The 22,088-nt window shown below is 37.3% G+C and overlaps 1 protein-coding gene and 1 long non-coding RNA gene across 9 annotated transcripts in view; one reads left to right on the top strand and one right to left on the bottom strand.

The window, feature by feature from the left end:
- Positions 1–22,088, top strand: part of LOC23687451 (cGMP-specific 3',5'-cyclic phosphodiesterase) — a 311,454-nt gene that overhangs the window by 197,154 nt on the left and 92,212 nt on the right. For all 8 annotated transcript variants that reach the window (XM_021837702.1, XM_021837701.1, XM_021837705.1 and 5 more), the window contains 3 exons: positions 1,701–1,796; positions 12,350–12,697; positions 12,779–13,022. In XM_021837702.1, the coding sequence (XP_021693394.1) occupies positions 1,701–1,796; positions 12,350–12,697; positions 12,779–13,022 (688 nt within the window). The remainder of the gene's footprint in view (positions 1–1,700; positions 1,797–12,349; positions 12,698–12,778; positions 13,023–22,088) is intronic.
- LOC110674102 lies at positions 14,625–15,609 on the bottom strand. The gene is made up of 2 exons (XR_002498670.1): positions 15,443–15,609; positions 14,625–15,332 (listed from the first exon to the last, which is right to left on the bottom strand). It is a non-coding gene; the product is annotated as an uncharacterized LOC110674102 (long non-coding RNA).

The following is a 22,088-nucleotide window of genomic DNA, read 5'->3' as shown; positions in this document are numbered from 1 at the left end:
ACGACAATGGTGCTTTCATAGGTCGAAGGTGAAACGGAACCGGTGAGATAGAAGCTCAGCACGATTATTGCTTTTGTCAAAAGTATAATTCTACATATTTACATAGTTAATGGTGATACATACAGAAAAGATGAGACTGCAGAGTTTGGAAAGCGCTTCAACGGAACAATCACTATTATTCTGGAGTTTTTCTCGTCGATATGCATGTGACAAGTAACGGTTCCGTGACATTGTTAGCAAACTTTATGAAGGTCGCACAGAAAGTCATTGTAGTTATCCAAAGGCACGATACGTTGGTAGGACAGGTAAAACATGTCCCTCGCACAATAATACCGTTTTGACTCATATTCCGAACACTTAAGGCCAACAGTGACTTCAAATGCATCTGATAGGAATAAATTAGCTGATATTTGTGAAAATGTTTAGTTCTTCGCAAAGTCTACCTGTTTGCTGTTGGATGTGCCGATAAAATTGTTTATTTGAACTTGTTTAGTATTGTTTTTACGTAAAAGTATGGAGCAACATTTTGATTCAAATGCCGAACTGTTCATTCTGTCTCATATTCCGAACAACTTGATTCAAATTCAGAACAGCACGAATAGTTTGTATTCAAATTAATAATTTCGCAAATAAATTTATCTGAGCTAGTTTTACTGGTCTTGAACTAGAGAATAATCAATACTCCCGAGGTATAAACAAGTTTGGAAGACGTTAAAATTGGATTGCAATTGACTTTCATTTCCTGGTTATTTGATGACATATTTCAGCGAAACATTTCAACCGAACCATCATACAAAAGACAAGTGTTCGGAATATGAGTCTGTTCGGAATTTGAGACAAAACGGTACCTAAGTTAGACAGTCAGTGGAGTGTCTTATCCATTATTTTATGAACACTACCGTTAAACTAAACATTGAATATACTTTGCAATTGGATGAAATGGACAAATTGATGTGACATTTGCGAAAAAGTTACACGTTTTGTCGGTGAGAATCGAACTCAGCCATTTAGCTGTACAGACTTGATTGTAACTTAACACTAGACAACAGACATGCATGCTCCAGTGGCACAGCCGCGAAACATTTCTAACGAAAAGTTTAAATGGCTGCAGCGAGAATCGAATTCACACCTCATGACACGTTGCAATTAGCAGCCTGAAGACATTAGCCGCACGGTCACGAAGCTTTAATTAAAGATTTTACTTTACTGCTTCATTCGAACGATATAATCAACTTGATCATAAGAATAACATCAATTACCGTTGACCGAACAGTACGAAACCATTCCAAAGCATTAAATCGGTAGCCTTCCGTAACTGCTTCCAGCTAATGCGACCAAAGACCATATCGCCATTCAATTAAAGTTGATCCTTCCACTTTAATCACAGTGAGCTTGTCGCACTGCACGGCACCCGAGGCGGAGATCCCTGTTTTCCCTTTACCACCCACACACCGCCCTCGCTTAAGTGGGTCGGATTACTGCGCTTTCAGAGAGTCCATCCGTTTATTCACCGATTGCTTTTTCCACTTTCAATAAATCCACCTCGATTTAATCAAACCACCCATCAGTCACTCCCATCCGGCTCCACCCAAACCCACCGCACCACCAAGTGTATTACAATTTTTCTTAACACCAACGTTTTTTCATCACAAGTTTCTAATCAAGGTTCGTTTTTTTTTACTTTCAAACATTTTGTACAGAATCACCTCGAGAGGATGTTGGACCGTCCGGAACATCAGCCGCTTTCCCGGCGAACCAGTCATAATGTGGATGTGGAGGATGTCGTCCAGCAGCAGGTGAGTGGACATAATGTAGAACATGGAAATTTTCATGTAGTTCAATTTCTGAAACATCAATGATCGCATCCATTGAAGTGTCAGAAATTGAACTGCATGAACGAAATATCACAGTTTACCTTGAATTGGGGTAAAGCTAGAGGCAAAATTTACCTATAGATTCATTCTGCTATTCTTTAGTTTTTTTTCTGGAATTTCTTCAGTGTTCTCTGGCGAACACACTTTATTCAAAGAAAGTGATTATGAAACCTTAGAATTTTGCACGCAGTAGGACCTTGGATATTTTGTGAAAGTTGATTCTCTGTCAGTATTCTTTCGACATGAGAAGTCTTCAATTGATCATAGAATTGCAGAAAAGGGGATTTTCAAACTCAACTGCTTCCTGAGCATTTCAGTAGAAAACGAATAATTTCTTACAGAAGCCGCAAAATATCATGATCAATCAGAGTATCATGAAACCGCAGAACAACTTAGAACAAATCTAAACACAAAGTAAAGAGGAATTTGAATAGGAGGCAATTTACTAAGGAGCTTTTTTGAGATTATAAGTATCAGCCTTATAAGCAGCTTCATTTTAAGAATACATAACGTAGTGGCAGACGCTAAGAGTGTTTGGCCGGTACCCGCCGAATCCATAAACGCTGGACCACAAAATCGCTAACTAACGAAAAGTGCGTCTATTCGCTTTAACATCCTCCAACAAACTGATCTCTTCGTATCACTACGAACCACTTGGTACCGATCAACTTCGTAGACCAGCATCTTCCCGACGCGGTGGTGGTCTGATCACAGTCGACACGCTTTCTTTCTATTCCAAATTCTCTTTAGACGCGTGGTATACATTGACATCTCGCCGTTGCGAACCTCACGTAGCCGAACACCCTGTTAACTTCGTGGTCCAAACATAATCTACGAAAGCACATTGGAACGATTACGGCAGTGCTAGACTACCAAAATCGTTTTACGCGGCATCTTTTCTTTTTTTTTTTTTTGGTATGGACCAATGCACGAGTTCACGAGTTTGACGTTTAAGCGGTGCCAAATTCACTAGTTGCCATGGTCACATAAATAACACGGCACCGCTCAAACGTCAAATAATGAACTCGTGCATTGAACCATAGCCGATTTCGGTTTCACAACAGACACGCTAAAAATTTGTAAATCATGTCTCATAGTTTTATTTGATATTATGATAAGAATCTATATCTACTACAGAACGTATCGCCAGAAAGAAGAGAAAGAAGAAGAAAAATGTTATTTGAAATCGACAATAACATTTAGTTACTAAAATTGTGTAAAAAGATAATGCAAACTACTCGTCTTTAAAAATAATAGAAATGCAATAGGGTATATGGCTGGTTCGCTACTCGCCGCATAGTGCTTCTTTATATATTCAACTCTTTCTTACTCGATATTTAAGAGACCATCGAGTGAGGGAGGTTCAATTTATAACAATTTTTGAATTGAATAAAAACTTGGAAGAAATATCAGGTATCAGGAAAAATGGCTCAAGCGGCACGTTCCCCTCCAATTGGGAGATTTGTGCCTCGCAATCGATCTATGTAGCCATTATCATCATTTACCTGTGTTCGCACATAGCATGTGCGGCCTCCATATTGGTGTTACGAAAATAACTGTTTAGAAATAGCACATCATTGATGGCACATGTTAGCATGTTGTTCTTCAAGTCTTCCAAAGATACTTTATAAGTAGGATATACAACGATTGGTCTGCTTCAATTCAAAGCAGCTGTAAGAGCTGAACACCTTATGGTTTCATCTGGCTGAAAAGTATTCACTTATAGTTTCCATTGGGTTTCCATATAGGTAAATTAAAGTCGATTCGTGATACACTTTGAAAGAATTACTGCGCATTTCAATCACCATTGAGTCATCGCAGCGGACTTATACATCGTAAATCAATGAATAAGTTTACTGAAGACACCAGCCCCCTTCGAAACTCCCACGTTTACGCACGCATGAAAGCTGGTTGCCTAGTCCGTTGGTTGATTCAAAAGCTGTTATAGATTACATGTTGTTCAGTTTGTGAACCCCTGGCTAATACGGATAATACGGATCTGATAATATCTAAATAATTCAGTAACGAAACGAGACGATTTAAATTAGTTCAAAAGTGTATTTATTCAAACGAATTCATTCATAATTATCGAACAATTGTTTTACTGTTGCTTCGGGTAAACTCTGACAAAAACTTGTGACATGGCGTAGAATATTTTGTTCTTTTGAGCTTCTATTTGTACCACCGAGTCTTCATCAACTCCCAGGACCACTGATTGTTTTCCATTTACTGGATTAAGCAAACGGAACACCTTCCAGTACTTGGTGTTGAGATTTTTATTCAATTTAGTAATGAGACGCAAAATGGTTTCCTGTGGGTGTTTTCCAAGCTTGGGTACCAGCGGAATCGAAATTATTACTCTTCGGAGTGGAACGGGTGTTGAATCTAGTAGTATCTCAAAAGAAGGCATAACAGTGTTTTCAGATATGGCTACCAGAACAGCCTTGAGCCAGTTATAACTAAAGAGGTCCTTAGCCGTAAACCAAGCGACCCCTTGAGAAATTCCTGAACCAAGAAATGTCGGTTGCTGTTGATCCGCCGGTATTTCCATTTGCTGTGTCACTAATTCGGACATTAGTTTCTCAAAGAAATCGCCGTCAACGTCCATTCCAGGTCGCTTGACGACTAATTTCATTCCATTGGCATCGTCAATACGTCCTTTTTTGTCTGCATTAGTAGCTGGAGAACTTGCCGCACGCTTCATTGCTTCTGAAGATTTCGACGTGGTCGGTTCCTGTGGAATATCATCTAGCTGCGAAAGTAACAGAAGATCTTCTTCGAGATCCATCACCCTGCATGAGAGTAATCAATTTGTAATCAAATGAAAAAAATTGAAATTTACAAAATGAATACCTACGTACCTGATTCAGCAAACAGGCACTATAAAGTTATCAAAATCACTAGAGTGTATGCATTAACCGACGTCAAGCTTTCAACTGTTTGTTGAGTAAGAGAAGAATACTTTTTCCGAAATACGTTTCAGCATTGTGCATTGTGGTATTGTGTCGAGTATTGCGAACGGCATACACATAGATGGTAAACAGATTCGTCCAAAATTATCGCTACAGATTAAAGATAGCTGATGCACAATTGAATTGCAGTAATGTAAGGCAAGGCTGTAAACTTAAATTAGTATCGGAATTTTGTAAATCATAAAATAATATCGCAAATAATTTTTGTAATACAATCTAAATAGTAGCTCTAATAGTTTGAGATAAAAAATAATGTTGATACATAAATTGCGAAAATTTCACAAAATCACCCATTTTTGGATACCGCCGGTTCTCTTTGAATGTGTGAAATAAAATATTCGAGGGAAAAAAAAGCATGCACAGAGCAATACATATTGAATCATCTTTGTCCCTGTGGTAAAATCATTATAATTGTACACATATACGGTTCACATGGTTACTAATACTTATCCTGAAACAGAAAATCCATTATGGTTCCATCTGATGTAGCTGAACAAATTATCCCCGATAAATTGTTCACCAGCTTCTAGTAGTGGCACGAAAACCAACCGTTTAAACCAAATAACGATTGATCTACTTTGATGATCAATTTCCAATGGTTTGTAATATTTAATCACATTTGTTTCACTTAGAAAAATAACATACATTGATGATCACTAATATGCCACTGTATAGTCCACTTCCACTCTCTTTACCTTTTCGGTTTCACAACAGACACGCTAAAAATTTGTAAATCATGTCTCATAGTTTTATTTGATATTATGATAAGAATCTATATCTACTACAGAACGTATCGCCAGAAAGAAGAGAAAGAAGAAGAAAAATGTTATTTGAAATCGACAATAACATTTAGTTACTAAAATTGTGTAAAAAGATAATGCAAACTACTCGTCTTTAAAAATAATAGAAATGCAATAGGGTATATGGCTGGTTCGCTACTCGCCGCATAGTGCTTCTTTATATATTCAACTCTATTCAACACACAAAAATGATCACCAAAACTTCTTTTTCAATTGGATACTTCTCAAATTATCAGGGATCAAATAACTATATATTAGCTATGTTTTGGGATTGATTTTCCTCCCCCAAGCTCGTACATTTATCTTAACACAGCTCATGAGATCTTGAGCGAGGCTTTGCCCATCTTTCTTACACAATGTCTCCCAGTTTTCAAAGCTTCATCGGTTTTGTATGTTTTTCCGTTTTTCTTCAACTTCTTCTTCATTATCGCCCAAAACTTTTTGATCGGACGAAGTTCGGCGGGTTCGCCTCCTTCGGGACCACATTAATGCCCTTTGCTTCGTACCAAAGCATTACAGGCTTAGCGTAATGGCACGAAGCGAGATCCGGCCAGAACAGCATGGGACTACGGTGAGAGCAGACGAAGGGCAGCAAGCGCTTCTGCAAGCATTCCCCTCGATAAATCTGCCCGTTTATGGTGCCGGTTGTAACGAACAGCCGTACCGTGCTGTACCGTCGGCACTTGCAGATCGCCTGCCACAACAGGTTCTTCTTCGCGAATTTGTCCATCTTTCTCTTCCGGAACTTTTCCGGAACCTCCATGCGGAACGTACTGACAAAAGAAAAACTCGAGGCCGGGGATTTGTTTGGTGTCCGTTGTCCATGACAAGACAGCCTGGCTTGACAAGCCACTCATGGTACAGCTTCCGCGCACACAATTTGGCCACCGTGTTTTGCTTGTCAGTCCAGTTTGGCACCTTCCTGACCTTAAAAACACCTAGCCCAACTCGCTTCATGGTCTGCTGAACGAACCACTTCGACGAATTGACCTTTTTGACCACGCCTCGGGTGGGAAGCCGCGCCTTCTCTGGGTACATCCGTTTACGGTTTACGGCGGCTTCCAGTTTGCCCTCGATGGTCTTCGTCTCTTGGAACACCTTCACAACGTGGGACACGGTGGAATGATGGATTCCAAGCCTTTCGCCGATCCATCTGTGCGACTGACCAGGATTATCGATCACCGCGCCCAAAATTTGCTGGCGTAACTCTTCTTGTTTCGAATTCATCTTGAAAACTACTTGACAGATCGCGGTAAAATTTTGCACACATAAACATAACACTCTAAACTAGTGTTACCTAAAATTAATGTTTACCCACCCGATGAAAAGTTACACCCAAAACAAAGTGTCGCATTTTTCCGAGCTCCGCACCGGGCCTCTAGTTCATAGGGGCTCCAAATCGTGGTAAAAATTTCATTTTATATTATGATCGGCAATTGGTGTCGAATAGTCAATGGTATTGGTAATTGGAGTAGTCTCAATACCTACGGATCTACCTAAATGTGAAAGGCCCATAAGCGTATCTGTGATTGATTTGGAGGCATGTTACAGACCTTATTCTTAAACAAACCGATTTTGATTCCAATTAAAATTGGAAGAATAAATCATTTACCATCTTCGGGACTTTGTTTGTCCACATTCAAGGCTGGAAGCAGATCTTTTATTAGAGGCTTTGTTTATCTTTTAATGCAAGTCTCTATTTTCAACGGAAAGCATAGAAATTCTGTATTTTAAGCAAAAGTTCTCTAAAGTAACTTTTCTCTTTATTCTGCTTAAAGTGAAGACGTTCCAGAGAGTCCTTAAGAGACTATTACGCGTTTTCATAAGTTCTTCAGAAATTTCCTTAGTAGATATTGAACTATCTAAATAATTTATCTAAGAAATCCTTCAATACTTTCTCAAGAGTCCAAGAGTTCTTTTGAAGTACTATGAGTTCACGAAAGGTTACTTTCACGATTAATCAAGTTTCATCAGATGTTATTATGGGATTTCCTTCTAAAATATCTACCAGATTTTTGAAAAAAATTACCATTAATACCTGAAAAAATCCTGGGAAAATGACCTGGAAATTATTTTGAAGACATCTTTGGGAAATTTCTTCAAGAATTTCTAGAATAATTCCTAAAGTAATCTCAGGAATAATCTCTGCAGTTAAATTCTTGGTTGTCGGCTATCTCAGTCTTAATCTGCGAACGTTTTAATTTATTTTTTTCCGACGTTTCGGCCATTTTTTGTGGCCGTTTTCAAGGGAAAAATGGTCACCCAGTGAACATTTTGGTTGGTATAACTTTTGCTGTATATCATTCTAAACGAATCAATTCAATCGTATAGAATGCACAAAAAGGCTATATACCTACCAAAGTGGAGGCTATATGCGTACTTGGCACGACTTTTTCGGACTTTCTGTGATCAGATATACGATGCCACAAAATTTGGAAGAAAATAAAAAAAAGTTTCCAGCGAGTCTCGAACACGGGACATCTGGATTCGGAATCGTGCACCTTACCACTGTACCACAAAGGGTTACTTGTCCGAAGAGCAATTATTTTTGTCCTTGATTTGATTGATCATTTTTCCCTTGAAAAAGGCCACGACAAATGGCCGAAACGTCGGGCAAAATAAATTGAAACGTTCGCAGAATAACACTGAGATAGCCGACAACCAAGAATTTACGTTTCAACTTCCTGTCGCAACCCCCATTAAATCTCTGGAGATTTTAAAACAATAATTTTGAAGTAAATTCTAGGATATCCCTGAAGAAAATAGTTGGAACCTTAAAGATGTTGTAAACGGAAATCTTGGTGGAAGTTTCGAAAAAAACGACGATAAAACCATTGGATACATTCCTGGAGTACTCATGATTTTCTTGAAAATTTTCTGAACGAATCTTTGAAGAAATTTATGATGGAATCTCTTAGGTAAAATATATGGTAATCCTTAGGAAAACTTTGCGTTGAATTTTTGAAAGTATCTAAAACGGTATCCGAAAGTATAACTAATGTATTTCTGAACTATTAACATTTTTGCCAATAATCGAGAACAACGACATATCAACTTAAGTTTCATTACTTTAGTCATAAATCTATTAAAGCTGTTTGGTCATCTTTTATTTTAATTAGCACCACAGGACCCCTAAATCAAACTCAACACTGGGCCTGAAAAGCACTAGCTACGGCACTGGCTATATCCATTGAAAGTTTCTCGTGAAATTCATGAAGGGAACAACGGATAACTTATTATAGGAATTCCTTACAGAAAATCAAAAAGAACTTGCCATTCGTAAAAAGTCTGGAGAAAATACATGGGTTATACCAGGAAAAATTATCAAAATTTATAAAACATTCATAAGGATTATTTCTTTAAAAGCCTTTGATGGAGTTTAAAGAACAACGCAAACAAGATTTGAAAAAAATGTAGATGTATTTTTGAAGTCATGAATCTCTGAGGGTAATTTTTTTTGAAGGAAGTCGCATATAATTTCAAAGAATAGCATGGAGAAAATTAGAACAAATTTCTGAAGAACTTTCTAAGAAAATACCTATATGAAATCATTACAAATAACTAAGAGAATGTTTTTAGTGCTTTGACAATTATCATCTGTACAAATCGAAATTAAAATTGCAAAAAAAAAGTGCTCCAGTGAAAATCGAACCCACTACACCCTATCCGCAAGAAGTACGCTTCAACCTACAAGCTGCGCAGTGTCTTGAGAGACCCCGCCATTGGAAGGCAACATTAATTCGATTATCCAAAAAACACACGCGATATTAACTCGCATGATCAAAATTAATCATTAATATGGCATAGACGGCAGACAGGATCGCGATCTGATGATTGCATTATAAAACTTCAAATGTTCAACCACAGATGGCACCAAAGGGACCAAGGTTCCATATGGCTGCATGTATACTGTAGCGGTAACTGGAAATCGTCACATGAAATTAATACTAAAGCTTCCAATAAAAACTCTGGAGTAGTGGCTGCGTATTTTATTCGTAGTAGGTGGCTCAATTTTAATATGATCAGTTAAGGTTTTTTTTACAGCTTCTAGCAATAAAAATAGAGGTGGGTGCAATGATATTTTCAGTTCACTAACCCTTATTTCAAATCGTTGTAAAGTGAGATAACAGATATCTGACATTTTGTTCATACTGGAAAAATTATTAAATACAAATGTGGTGTCACCATGTATAACATGGTTGTTTGATTCTGTTCTTTTCTTTTTCCGAAGTCCACTGAGTGCTTTGCGAAGGCCCAAGCTGTCCAATTCATTTTTCGCGCGCTCGGAATGACTTTTTTCAGTAAGCACTTCATTCGTGCGCCATCGGAGTGATTTTCTATCCCTGCTTATGCGTGTTGACGTTAAGATTGTGATTGTTCAGCCGAGGATGGTTAGCTCGTTTTATGCTTGTAATAACACATTTGTATCATGACATGTATTTGTTGAACAAATTATGGATGGTCCGTCACTTTAAGTGTTGACATAAACGCTTAGTCATGTTTTAAAAAATTTGGAGATTCAAACCATTGAATAGCTCGATGCTTAAGATGTCGACGCATTGATATATAACTTTTTAAACAGCAGATGTTACATGAATCGCATCGCTTACCAATGTGAATCCTGATCATTAGGCCTCCCACTAACAAAACTCCTTCCCGTGACAACCATGAAGATGCAGAGGTATACTCGGTATTTAGTAACAATGGATGTCACACTAACATTCCTTTCCTTCTCCGATGACCGTGAGGACGTGGCCGGCGCCGCTATTTACATTACTAATTTCAGAGTTCTCGAAAATGTATATTGAAGATGATATGCTACTCCTAAGCTACATATGTTGATTCCCTGTACAATTTTGATTATTCTGGTCAATCACGGAGTAGCAACTACGACTTGTACGGTCATCATTGCTTATGCTTATGCTCATGTTCTTTTGGAAAGTTTTACAAAGTCCACATTTCAACTAACCGTAGACAAAATATGATTGCTCCTGTATATTTTGTCCCTCAGTTAAGGGCAGTGTGATCAAATTTACATTACATCTTTGTTTTTTTTTTTTGCACTAGTGATGCACGTTTATTTTAATAGAATTATATAACTACATAATTCAATTCAGGATATTATTATACATTTGAATATCAGAAGGTCATCATTACTTACGTTCATTATGATTTAAAACGTATTGGGGTTTTTAAATATTTCTACACTTCAGGCAGGTGGTGTATTAATGAGTAGTGTGTGATCCTTTGACCGTGACGCTTGCTCCTGAGGGGGCGGGTGAAGCGGTCAAGCAGGATTAATCGTGTCTCGCGCGCAGTGCAGTGGGGGGGGGGAGAAAAGTGGCGTGATTCGCGGGATTATTAAGTAGTGTGTGATCCTTTGACCGTGACGCTTGCTCCTGAGGGGGCGGGTAAAGCGGTCAAGCAGGATTAATCGTGTCTCGCGCGCAGTGCAGTGGGGGGGGGGGAGAAAAGTGGCGTGATTCGCGGACTTATTTAGTAGTGTTTGATCCTTTGCTCGCGTCACTTGCTCCTGCGGGGGCGGGTGATGTGAGCAGGATCAATCGTGTCGCGCGTCGCTCGCGTGGCATGATTTATTAGTGGCGCGGTTCGCGAAGCAGGTTAGTTGTGTTTGATCCTTTGCTCGCGTCGCTTGCTCTCGCGGGGGCGGGTGATGTGAGCAGGATCAATCGTGTCGCGCGTCGCTCGCGTGGCATGATTTATTAGAGGCGCGGTTCGCGAAGCAGGTTGGTAGTGTTCGATCCTTAGCTCGCGTCAAATAATTTATCATGGTCTAATCGCTTATCAAAGTGAATCCTGTGACCCAACGATCCTCCCCATTAACAAACATCCCTCCCAGTAACCTTTGTGGAGATGCAGAGGTAAACACGGTCTCCATATAGCAAAGGTTACACACTAACATTCCTTCCTCCAATCCCACCTGACTGCAAGGACGTGGCCGGCGCCGTTATTGACCCTGTATAAATAGAAGCACTGAATTATGCACACTGAAGAAGATTATGGCCAATCCCAGCCGAACTTCTAGTTGATTCTTTGTGCATTTTCACTGACTTCGGTCAATCACGGAATAGCAACCATTGATATGTGTAGTCAGTCTAAGCTAAGCTAAGCTAAGCTAAGCTAACTTCAGGCAGGTGGTGTATTAAAATTAAAGACTGCATTCAAAAAAGAGACACAGAAATGCTTGTCAAAAATGTATCTGCAGTCGTTTTTTTCCAAACTTTTAGAAAATATTTTCTAATTCATTAAGTTAACGGATCTGGAAGGGCAGCAGACGCTTTTGGAAGATTTAACAATCCAAACAATTGACTGTTTCATCATGCCTTTTACCTTCATTACTGCAGAAGTGATTTAACGTAAACGACTTGAGTGCTCATTGCTATTTATTTATTTAGTATTTTGTCGGTGACGCTGATCGAATATAATGGTAGCGCAGATTTTGACGAAGGTTACTCCAATTCCACTTTAGCTTGCACCTGCTTGTCAAGCTGAATTCGATGTCAATCAAATTTTGCCAGCCTCGAAACGATGCGGACTTGCAGCATGACAAGCTTTTCGCAAATTGTTGGTCTTGGTGATTGAAACCTTTCAGTAAATTTGTGGTTGTTATTATGATTCCTCTTGCGCAAAAAGGGTGGAAATTGACGATGACTGGTCGTTTCACTTTCAATTTATTCCGCAGAAATCCACCGGTCGGTTCACGATGATTTTCGAGCTGGGCAGCAGCAGCTCTTCTGCGGCCAACATCTCGCGTCCTTCCGTCAACGATCTGAACAGTTCAACGCTGGCCCAGATAGCCGAGTACGTGGCATCCACCGGTGAAACGCTCAACATCAACGACGTCAACGAGTGGCTCAAAGATAAACCCATCTATCATCCTCAACAGCAGCACACAGGGGCGCAACATCACCCGACTGGAGAGGGCCAACCGCTTGGATCTTCCGATGAACTCAGCGCCAAAACAATCCTCTGCATGCCGATCATCAACGGGCAGAAGACTGTGATTGGCGTGGCTCAACTAATTAATAAGGTTCGTATGGGAACTGCTTGGCGTAACTGTGAGCATAAGCTAGATGGTAATTTTCCACCATTTCTCCTACTCTGCGCACAGGAAAACGATCTACAATTTACAAACTGTGATATTTCAATCTTCGAGGCGTTTGCCATCTTCTGCGGGCTGGGAATCCACAACACACAGATGTACGAGAGCGCCTGCAAGCTGATGGCCAAGCAGAAGGTGGCCCTGGAGTGTTTGTCCTACCACGCCACGGCGGCACAGGACCAGACGCTGAAGCTAGTCAACGACACGATTGCCTCGGCCGAGGAGTACAAACTGTACAGCTACAAGTTTATCGGTGAGTAACCTCGTGGGCTTGATGGTAGGGATGGTTGCTGCAAGTATATTTTTCTAGACTTAGTGAAAATTGGGATACACGTATTACTAAAAATAACCTTTGAATAGTTCGACATTGAAAATGTTGACGCACTGATAGATAACTTTTTTAATTGAGGCTACATGAATCTTCGTCACTTAACAAGGAGAATTCTGAGTATGTAGCTGTATGTAGCCTGTGAAAACCATGAGATGCAGAGGTGCTCACGCCTCTACACACGTAAAATATTTCACCGACATCAGCCTAATTTCTTGAAACAATTGTGGATTTTTTGATTTTCGTGGAAGAACTTCTGTAGAAATCTTTGGAAAAGATCTCCTAAAGCAACAATTGGAGCCATTGACGAAAGAATTTGTCAAAAAATATCAAAAGAAAATCTTAAAGTTATGTCGTTTTCGATTATTCCCGACGGTGCACCGCGCGAGTGTAACAATTGACACCGGAAAATAGAACGGTTTCGGTGTAATATTTTGACAGCGTATGATGGTGTTGGTGAAGGTTACAACCAAAACAAATGTCATTCATCAAGAATAAACAAAACGACCATTGCTTTTGTAGTTGGTCTGCTTTTGATGTTTGGAAATTTTAGACTCATTTGTGTTTCGAATAGTTTTGGTAGTAGGTTTGTGCAATGGCAAAATACATATCTCTCGAGGACTATGCTCCAATGGTTGATGAAAATAATTGTCTCCTGTACGAAGAGGAATATATTTTTTTGAGAAACAAATATGGTGCGTATATTGAAATATTTTTCGTATTAAAGTTGCACATTTATGTTTATTTTAGTGGACGAAACAGTGAAAGTTAGATATTGTCTGGTAGCGGAGTTTTATGGTTTCCCGCTTGAAATAGCTGCAAAAACTCCAAGCACACCCGGTTCAACAGATTTCCAAGAAACCACTCCTGAAAGCACCCCATCGGCTACAGCTCATGAGTGGTCAGACGGGCAAACGAAGATGATGCTAACTCTTTACAAGGAGAATTTAGATAATGTTGGTCCTCTAAAGGATTTCAAAAATAAGAAGAAGTTGGGAGTTTATTCGTGACCAGCTTTTCGAGCAGTGTGGTGCGTCGTTCAGTTCAAAACAAGTTGAGAATCGCTATAAAACTGTTTCGAGAAGACGCCAAATTGCAAAAGCTAATAATCGGACCTCAGGAAGCACTTTTGCGAGCACTCCGTTCGATGCGGAATTCGAAGAAATCGTGGCTATCGGCTATTGAACCTGAATTGAAAATGGATACCACTTCGATGAAAACGAAAATTACGTCTTCAAAATCAAACGATTCAAAAAGTACGCCATCGTCAGGATCTGTGACTCCATCACAATCACCCTCGCCTAAGCCAACGAAAAATAAAGGAGGAAGCAGAAGTCACCTATTGCAGGAAAAAATGCTGGAGGCTTTCGCTAAAGCCCAGGAGGAGAAAAAGGAGAGGCATAGGGAGCGCATGGAAAAGTTGGATACAATAACTCAACTGTTGCAACGTATAGCAGATAAATGAATAATGATAATGTTCAACTGACAAATATGCTTTGATGCCTAGATTTTAAAATACACAATCAATTTTCTCTTATTCAACTATTTAGCTTTTTATTTTCGTCATTTATGTAAAAGTGTTTACAATAGTGTTTCTTTTCATCTCTCTTAGCCTTTTAAAAAGATTGTCTCTTGTATTACATTCTTGATAATTATTTATTCTTACGTTGTCTTGAGAATCATCTACGTCTTCATTGTTTTCTTCGTTGATTGTTAAAAATAAGTCGTTTTGATCGATGCATATGTTATGTAGAACACAACATGCCATTATAAATTTACACATTTTTTTTTAACAGTAAAAAAATCTAGACGCATAAGTTGTCTAAAACGTTGTTTCAATAATTGAAAACAATTTTCTATTTTAACTCGTGTTTGACAATGACGTTTGTTATACTTTTTTTGCCTATTTGACAGGTTACCATAATCCCTAAAAGGAGTTAATAGATGCTCACGAATAGGATAAGCTGCGTCTCCTAGGATATGATAACTTTGTTGGCATATCGTTGGCAATTTTTGGCTTATCGGGGACATGCTAAAAATTCTCGAATCATGAATTTTGCTAGGTGGGCCCAAAAAGACGTCAAGGAACCTTTTATCGGCATCACATACACCCTGCTTTGTTAGAGATACCAATTCATGCCTATTGATATATGTGGAGCGAATTTTGTTTGCTGGCTTTCGAACATTAATATAACTTCCATCGATGCAACCGATAACGTTTTTAAATCCGGCGAGCTGTAAAAGTTAAAAAGATGGTTTAATGGCCTCATTCATGCATTATCCAAAATAAAATTAATAACAGTTTATAAATAACAACAACATTATTGCATAAAAAATCCGTACACCTTTTCGAATTCGTTCGCGACGTTCGCTTTTTCTGCATCAGTCATGGGCATTTTAATGTATTCCTTAGATATTTCATGGAAGAAATCTAGGATAGATTCCGTGTGTCGAAAAAATGTTGACTCCGACATGTCGAACAAATTACAAATCTCTCTATAGGAGTTTTTAGTTGCACAGAACCTAAACAACAATGTGTTATTACTTTTAGGTTTAATAATTAAACTTAAATTAATTAAACTCACCATAAAAAAGATAGCATTTGTTTTGTTGCACATAGACTACTTCTGCCCCGTCATTCTGCTTCTTTGTAAAATACTGAATTTTCAAATTACCAAATAAGAAATTCTACTGTACTCCTCGTTAATCGGAAATTGTTGCGAAACTAAAAAAAAAAACAAAGCTTTTGTGATGTAAGCTGAAAAGCATACCAATAAAACATACCTCTTCATCATTGTATCGATCAATCGTACTCATAAAATTTTCAGCGCGCGATTTTTCATTTCTTGTGGTACCGTTTATTTGAAAAAATGCAAGGAACATTTCCTCGTCTCCTTCTGAATCAGATGATTCAATCAAATTCCTGATCAAATCCATTTTATCCACGCACTCAATAATGACCGAAAACTGAAAACGATATCACTTGCTCGACAGTGAAAATAACAAAACATCAAAACACGAATATCACTGCTAGTTAAGCATCATGCATGTATTGGTAAAAAGAGTGCAGTACCTGCTACACCCAACTCGATCAGGGTGTAGAATTTACTGCACCGTTGGCGATCGAGTGCAGAAACGGTGTACTACCTGCGGAATAAAAGAACGGTTTGGGTGCAAGTTTTGCTACACCGCGCAGAGGAGCACCTAGAACAAATTCGTGGCCATAATTTCAAATTTGAAAAATTATTATTATTATCTTTATTAACGAGATTTGCAGCCCGAATTTGAAAAATTGAGATTTTAGACCCCGCTATATTTTTTTAAACATAGTCAATAGTATGCCGCATGTTGTGGCTTCATTGATAAGACGTCATATAACCTTGAAAAAATGTTAAAAGAGTTCAAAAAAGCAGGTTTTTAAATGGTTTTTTCATTTGTTTATATTATATAATCAGAATAATTGTTTAGATGTGACAATTTTTCCAAAATAAACATATATTTTTTACTGAACTTCTTGTTTATGAATACAAAAAGAGCTTCTGCATAAAATTTTCCAAAAAAAATTTTTTATTTGTTTATTTTTAAGGCGATTTTGTACAACAATCTTTAGTCATTTTTCGTAAACTTCAGTATTGAATAAGTTACCTTATACGGCAATATCCGGCAAAGTTTCGACCACAGTGTGAAACTTACATATGTTATCTATCAGTTACAGCATAAAACTCTTCCGTATATTTCCGCACTTGAAATTTCAAGCCTTTTGAAAATAGCAATTTTTATCATTTTTTCGAATATTTTTTCCCGCTTTTCAATAACCTTCTATCCCTAATCAATTGAAGTGCATGTTCTTAATGCGTTTGTTCAATGTGATGTCCGAGAAAATTATAATTTAAACATAATTCTTTTATTTGCATAACGGACTTAAGTAAAATTGTTAATTTTAAAAATCACTTATATCACAGTTTTTACACATAACATCGCCAAATCAGATTTTGCCAATTTTTAAAATAAACAGAAATGCTTTGTAAGAGACGCAATGGTGCCATGGTTTAAAACTCCATGTGTTTTGAACTTCTTCTTCTTTTTCTTGGAATTACGTCCTCACTGAGACAGAGCCTGCTTTTCAGCTTAGTGTTCAATGAGCACTTCCACAGTTATTAGCATCACATTAATAGGTTTTCAGGAATACCTTAGTTTATATTGAAATGGATATTTTTTTCCCGGTTTGTTTTATCTGTTCTTTTTAATGTTGACAATGCCAAACAACTGAATACAGAAAAATAAGTACGATGGTAAACATCACCGGCTCATGTACAGAAATTTTCTAACAAATGTGGTTCTAGTGCTGAAAATAATCTCTAAAATAAAAACTGGGGGGATTCGAAGTGAAATTAATCACTTGTCAATGTGATTATTGTGAGTTTTTCATATTACTCTCCACACTGAATTCCATCTCCCTGAATACAAATATGTATTCCAAATTAAAAAAAAAAAACTCTATTTCTGGAAATAATTTAAAAAAAAATCAATAATTTTTCGAAAAACGCCTCAATGTAGGCAATTTTCAAAAAAGTTACCTTATGTCTAACCGATACTGAATTATTGCAACAAAATGAGCTCATTGGTACGAGTTTTGTTGATGAAATCTGGTTTGGAGATGTATTTTAGGCATCCTAAGTTAGGATTCCTAACAAACTTTTAGGCTGTTTATGAATGTTCGTGAATATCGTACCGTACATGATTCTTGCATTTTACTTTATTTTCATAGAAATAAAGACTCTTCAACGCAAAACAAATCTTCACAACACTCGATCCAATAATAGTCAACAACGTTCATTCACACCATTGTTTGAAAAAAAAATCGGCAGTATTATACGCTTAAAAGTACTTTTCATCGAGTTTTATGGTCGCAACTTTCAGAAATGACGGGTATCTAAGGGATTCTCAATGAACTTGAAAGTTGTGTGTGAAAAATGGATGAATTAAGCAACAAATGTCATGATTTTATATTAATGGGAATAGGAGTTGTTCCAGCTGTAAAGTTTTTACCTGATTATGCTGTCAAATTTTCACCTAATTATGTTCACCTAATTATGAAGGAATTCTTATGAGTATGCGTCTACTTTTTCTTTAAAGTTTTAAGACTGATGGGCTTAGGCTTACTCCTAGTTTTGTTGATGCGATTCACATTTACAAAATAAAGAGAGTCAAAATAATCCGTTCGTGATATCTTGAGATTTTTGGATCAGATTTTTTTAACAAATGAGCCATACATAAAATTTTTACAAAAGACGTTACCAGTCAATATTATTTCATTAAAAAGAAATTTGATTTCATGAATTCCAAAAAGAATATCTGAAAATGAATTTCTAAGCATACTTACAAAAAATGTTTGAGCTGGAATATCCAATAACTGTTAAAATTCTAATTATTCATCGATTGCTTACCCTCTTGGCGAGCTAGATGCGCATCAACTTATGACGTACAAACCTATTTTCCATCTGTTGCTAGAATATTTAACAAACATGAACTCAAAAACTGTTTGTCTTCAACGGTATTTTTTTATCAATACGAATGCTCATTGATATGTGGATAATAGTCTTGAAACGGTTCGAAATTAATCCTAATTGAGTTATAACAGTTTTTTAATCAATATCAAAGTATGAGCAGATCATTTAGGGTAAAACATAATTTTGGCCATGATTTACCCAAATTACTCTTGTGTGCACCGGTGGGAAACGGTGCAAATAAAGAAAAACGACATTAGTCTTTAGGAAATTACTGGTGGTAGGAGCGTTGGGGTACTCAAAGATTTCCTGGAGCAAATAAATTTCTCTGAGCATCCTTTGCAATCATGCTGCAAAAATTTCTGAGTGAGGAATGGAAGTATGTATGCTTTGATTTACAATCTGGGTTCGAAATCTATTTAGCACATTAACAAACTTAAACTATATATCATGCCTGAGGTTATGAATATACATAACAGCTATCATCAATCTTGGGACCATTATTTGCTTTCCTCGTTGAAAAGGTTTATTGTTGAACAATTTCCATTGTCTAGTTTTTGCAAATAGCATAAAACAGGACACGGCGGTAAAAAGCAGATACAAGCTTGCGCAATACAATGAGCAGTCTCTGTATCCATTTTTCACAGTCCATATAGGTAATGAAACAAAACAATACTGGGAAATTGATGCTTCCATTTGCCCGGATGAATAAAAACAGGAACTGTATCGACAGGTATTGATATCATCAATTCAAATAGACTGAAACAAGGAAAAAAACAGGACACCAATTAGAGCCTCATACGAACGAAAACAATGAATCAAAGTTCCGTATGAAGCATCGATCAGAGCAGTTCAACAGAGTGCACATTTTTTCGTACGAAATTGCTTGCTAGCTTAAACTTTCACCTTCCACAATTTAGTCACGTCAGCAGAACAGCATACTATTATAGGAGTTGATTGAAATGTGTCGGTTAGAATGGATAGCAACAACCGTTCATCTCTTTCCGCTTGATTGCCGTAGAAAAAAACGAGACACCATGTGGGAGTTGTTTGTGCTCGCCGCATGATACGATTTGTAATCCGAATCCCCGGAGGAGACTTCGATTTGTTTTGTTAATTGAATCACGTTGGTTGCATAAAATGAAATTCCCTAGTTTTTTGTCTTTCTCGTACACAAAGTTGAAACGAAAGGTCATAAGTTTGCTCCAAAACCTTTCTCAAAAGATGGATCAAGTTCAAGGCGTGTTCATCAATTGACTCCATTCGACGAATAGAAATGATATGCACTAGCATGCGAAAATATGGATTCATCCCCTCAAAAACATACAAAAGTGTTTTGTCCATAACTCTGTGTCTCTACCAACGTATAATTGAAGTTCTCTATGGCGCATTCGAAAGACAATGAGTTAAATTTACTTCGTAAGTGTTTCACCAAGTTCATATTTTAGTATTGTTTACTGAATTTTTACTCAAAATTTCGAGTTGAAAAAAAATACGCTGATAAAATATTGCTAATTTTCTCAGCATTGCATCGACCAAAATTGACAATTGGTGCACCATTAGAACCGTAATCTTATATTCTTTGCAGAGCACTCGCAAAATCTTGACGGAAAAATATGAAAATTATTCAAAATTAATGAAATAGTCATTCAAGTTATCGTGCAAAAGGTTGGGTTCTCCTAAACCACACGCAAAACATTTTCGTCAATATTTTTTTTCCATTTTACAACCGATTTCAATAGTTTATAGATTATTTTAATTCTTCACTAAGGACCGATGCACGGGTTCACTAATTTGACGTTTGAGCGGTGCCGAATTCACTCGTTCCCATGGTCACGCAAATAACACGGCACCGCTCAAACGTCAAATAATGAATTCGTGCATCTGTCCATGGAAGACGCGCAACGAGGGAATAAAAGAAAACTCAACTCGCGGTGCTCGGTCTGAATACAACTTTATTCGTTCGCGGTACATTCGTAACTGAAATGGGATACTGCTTCTATTCGGTTTGTACTGTTTCTTCATTGGCGTAACAACAGGGGGGGCCAGGGGGGCCTGGCCCCCTCCAGAGTCATCCAGCCCCCCCCCCCCCAGAATTGTTGATGATAATGAAAATAAAAATTTAAAAACAAACAATTTAGCATAGAGCAAAATCTTCTGAATCAATGTACATGACTATTATTATTGATAAAAAATATCTTCAGTAGTTACGTTATTTTATGTTATACAACTTTTATATATTATTACAACTAAAATACTGAGAAGATCTCGTTTGTGTTACATTGCATCAGCGTGGCGGTTCTGACTTTGGTGAATCGCGCGACAACTGAAAGTTTGACCGTCTGTAAGTTCAATTGTTTGCTGTTAGAGCTAGTTTCTTGTTGTTTGCGAGAAGCGCAATTTTTCAACATCTCCGTTGCAAAAAGAATACCTTGGTACAAAAAGCGTCAATATCCTAGAAATTTGATTCTCAAAATTCCTTTTTTTTCTCGAATAATTCAAATAATGTTGTTTCAGCATAAAGCAGCATATTCACTGCATTCTAATTTCTTATGTTTTTTTAGATCACCTTGCGCGAGGTGTCCAGTGAAGATGATTTCCCTACATTAACTTCAACTCCGAAAAAAAATAGACAAAATTGGTAATGGAATTTCTCTGACAGTCCATAGCAGGAATTTTTGTCGAAAAATAAGGCTTAACTTTCAAGGAATTTCAGCATTTCCAAGTTTTCTGCAGATGAATGGTAGAAATTTGACTTTGTGTGAAAAAATGTAACAAAATCGAGTATAGTGTTTTATTCCAGCAATAAATTCTCTCTTTGATTATGATTTAATTTGTGTTAAGTATTTTTGCATGAATAAATTTATTGCATAAACAACATTTTTCCAAGAAATTATTATTTGTTATTTGTAGCTGAATTTTTCATATAACTATTTGATGTTCTTTATAGAATTTTAGTATAATTAAATTCTTCAAGGAATATTGATGGGTGGCTTCAGAAATTTTTCAAATCTCTTGGGAATTAGTCAAAGCATATTGTGGGACTTGTCCATACTTTCAAAGTGAATTCTTCCTAGTAAACAAAAATTCCTGATATGTCCACTTTTTATTAGCAAATTGATTCTGGAATATGTACCCGGATTTACCTAAAAAATGTTATTCAATCTATCAAAAGTTCAGTTTTCCCTCGCAATTCCTCCAGAAAAATAATTGATCCTGTCAAATCTCATATTGAGATATTTCACTGCAAGTTCTACTGCTAATTCTTCTGTGAATTACTTTAAATACTACACTACAGTCGAGCACTGCACACTGAAGAAGTCTGTGAGTCGTAAACAAAATAGGCCTATCTGTCAAGATAAGCATCATATTAAAGTATAAAGGTATTTTATCGCCTTACTAGTGATTTTTAGTATTTAATTTTATCTTTTGCAAAAGTGAAGTGAAGTGTTAAAGTTCAATAAGTATTTTTTTCTTCAATAAG

The sequence above is a fragment of the Aedes aegypti genome, chromosome 1 (genome assembly GCF_002204515.2).
Source record: "Aedes aegypti strain LVP_AGWG chromosome 1, AaegL5.0 Primary Assembly, whole genome shotgun sequence".
NCBI lineage: Eukaryota > Metazoa > Arthropoda > Insecta > Diptera > Culicidae > Aedes > Aedes aegypti.
Note: the sequence above shows the minus strand (reverse complement) of the source record. Positions and strands in the feature narration are given on the sequence as shown.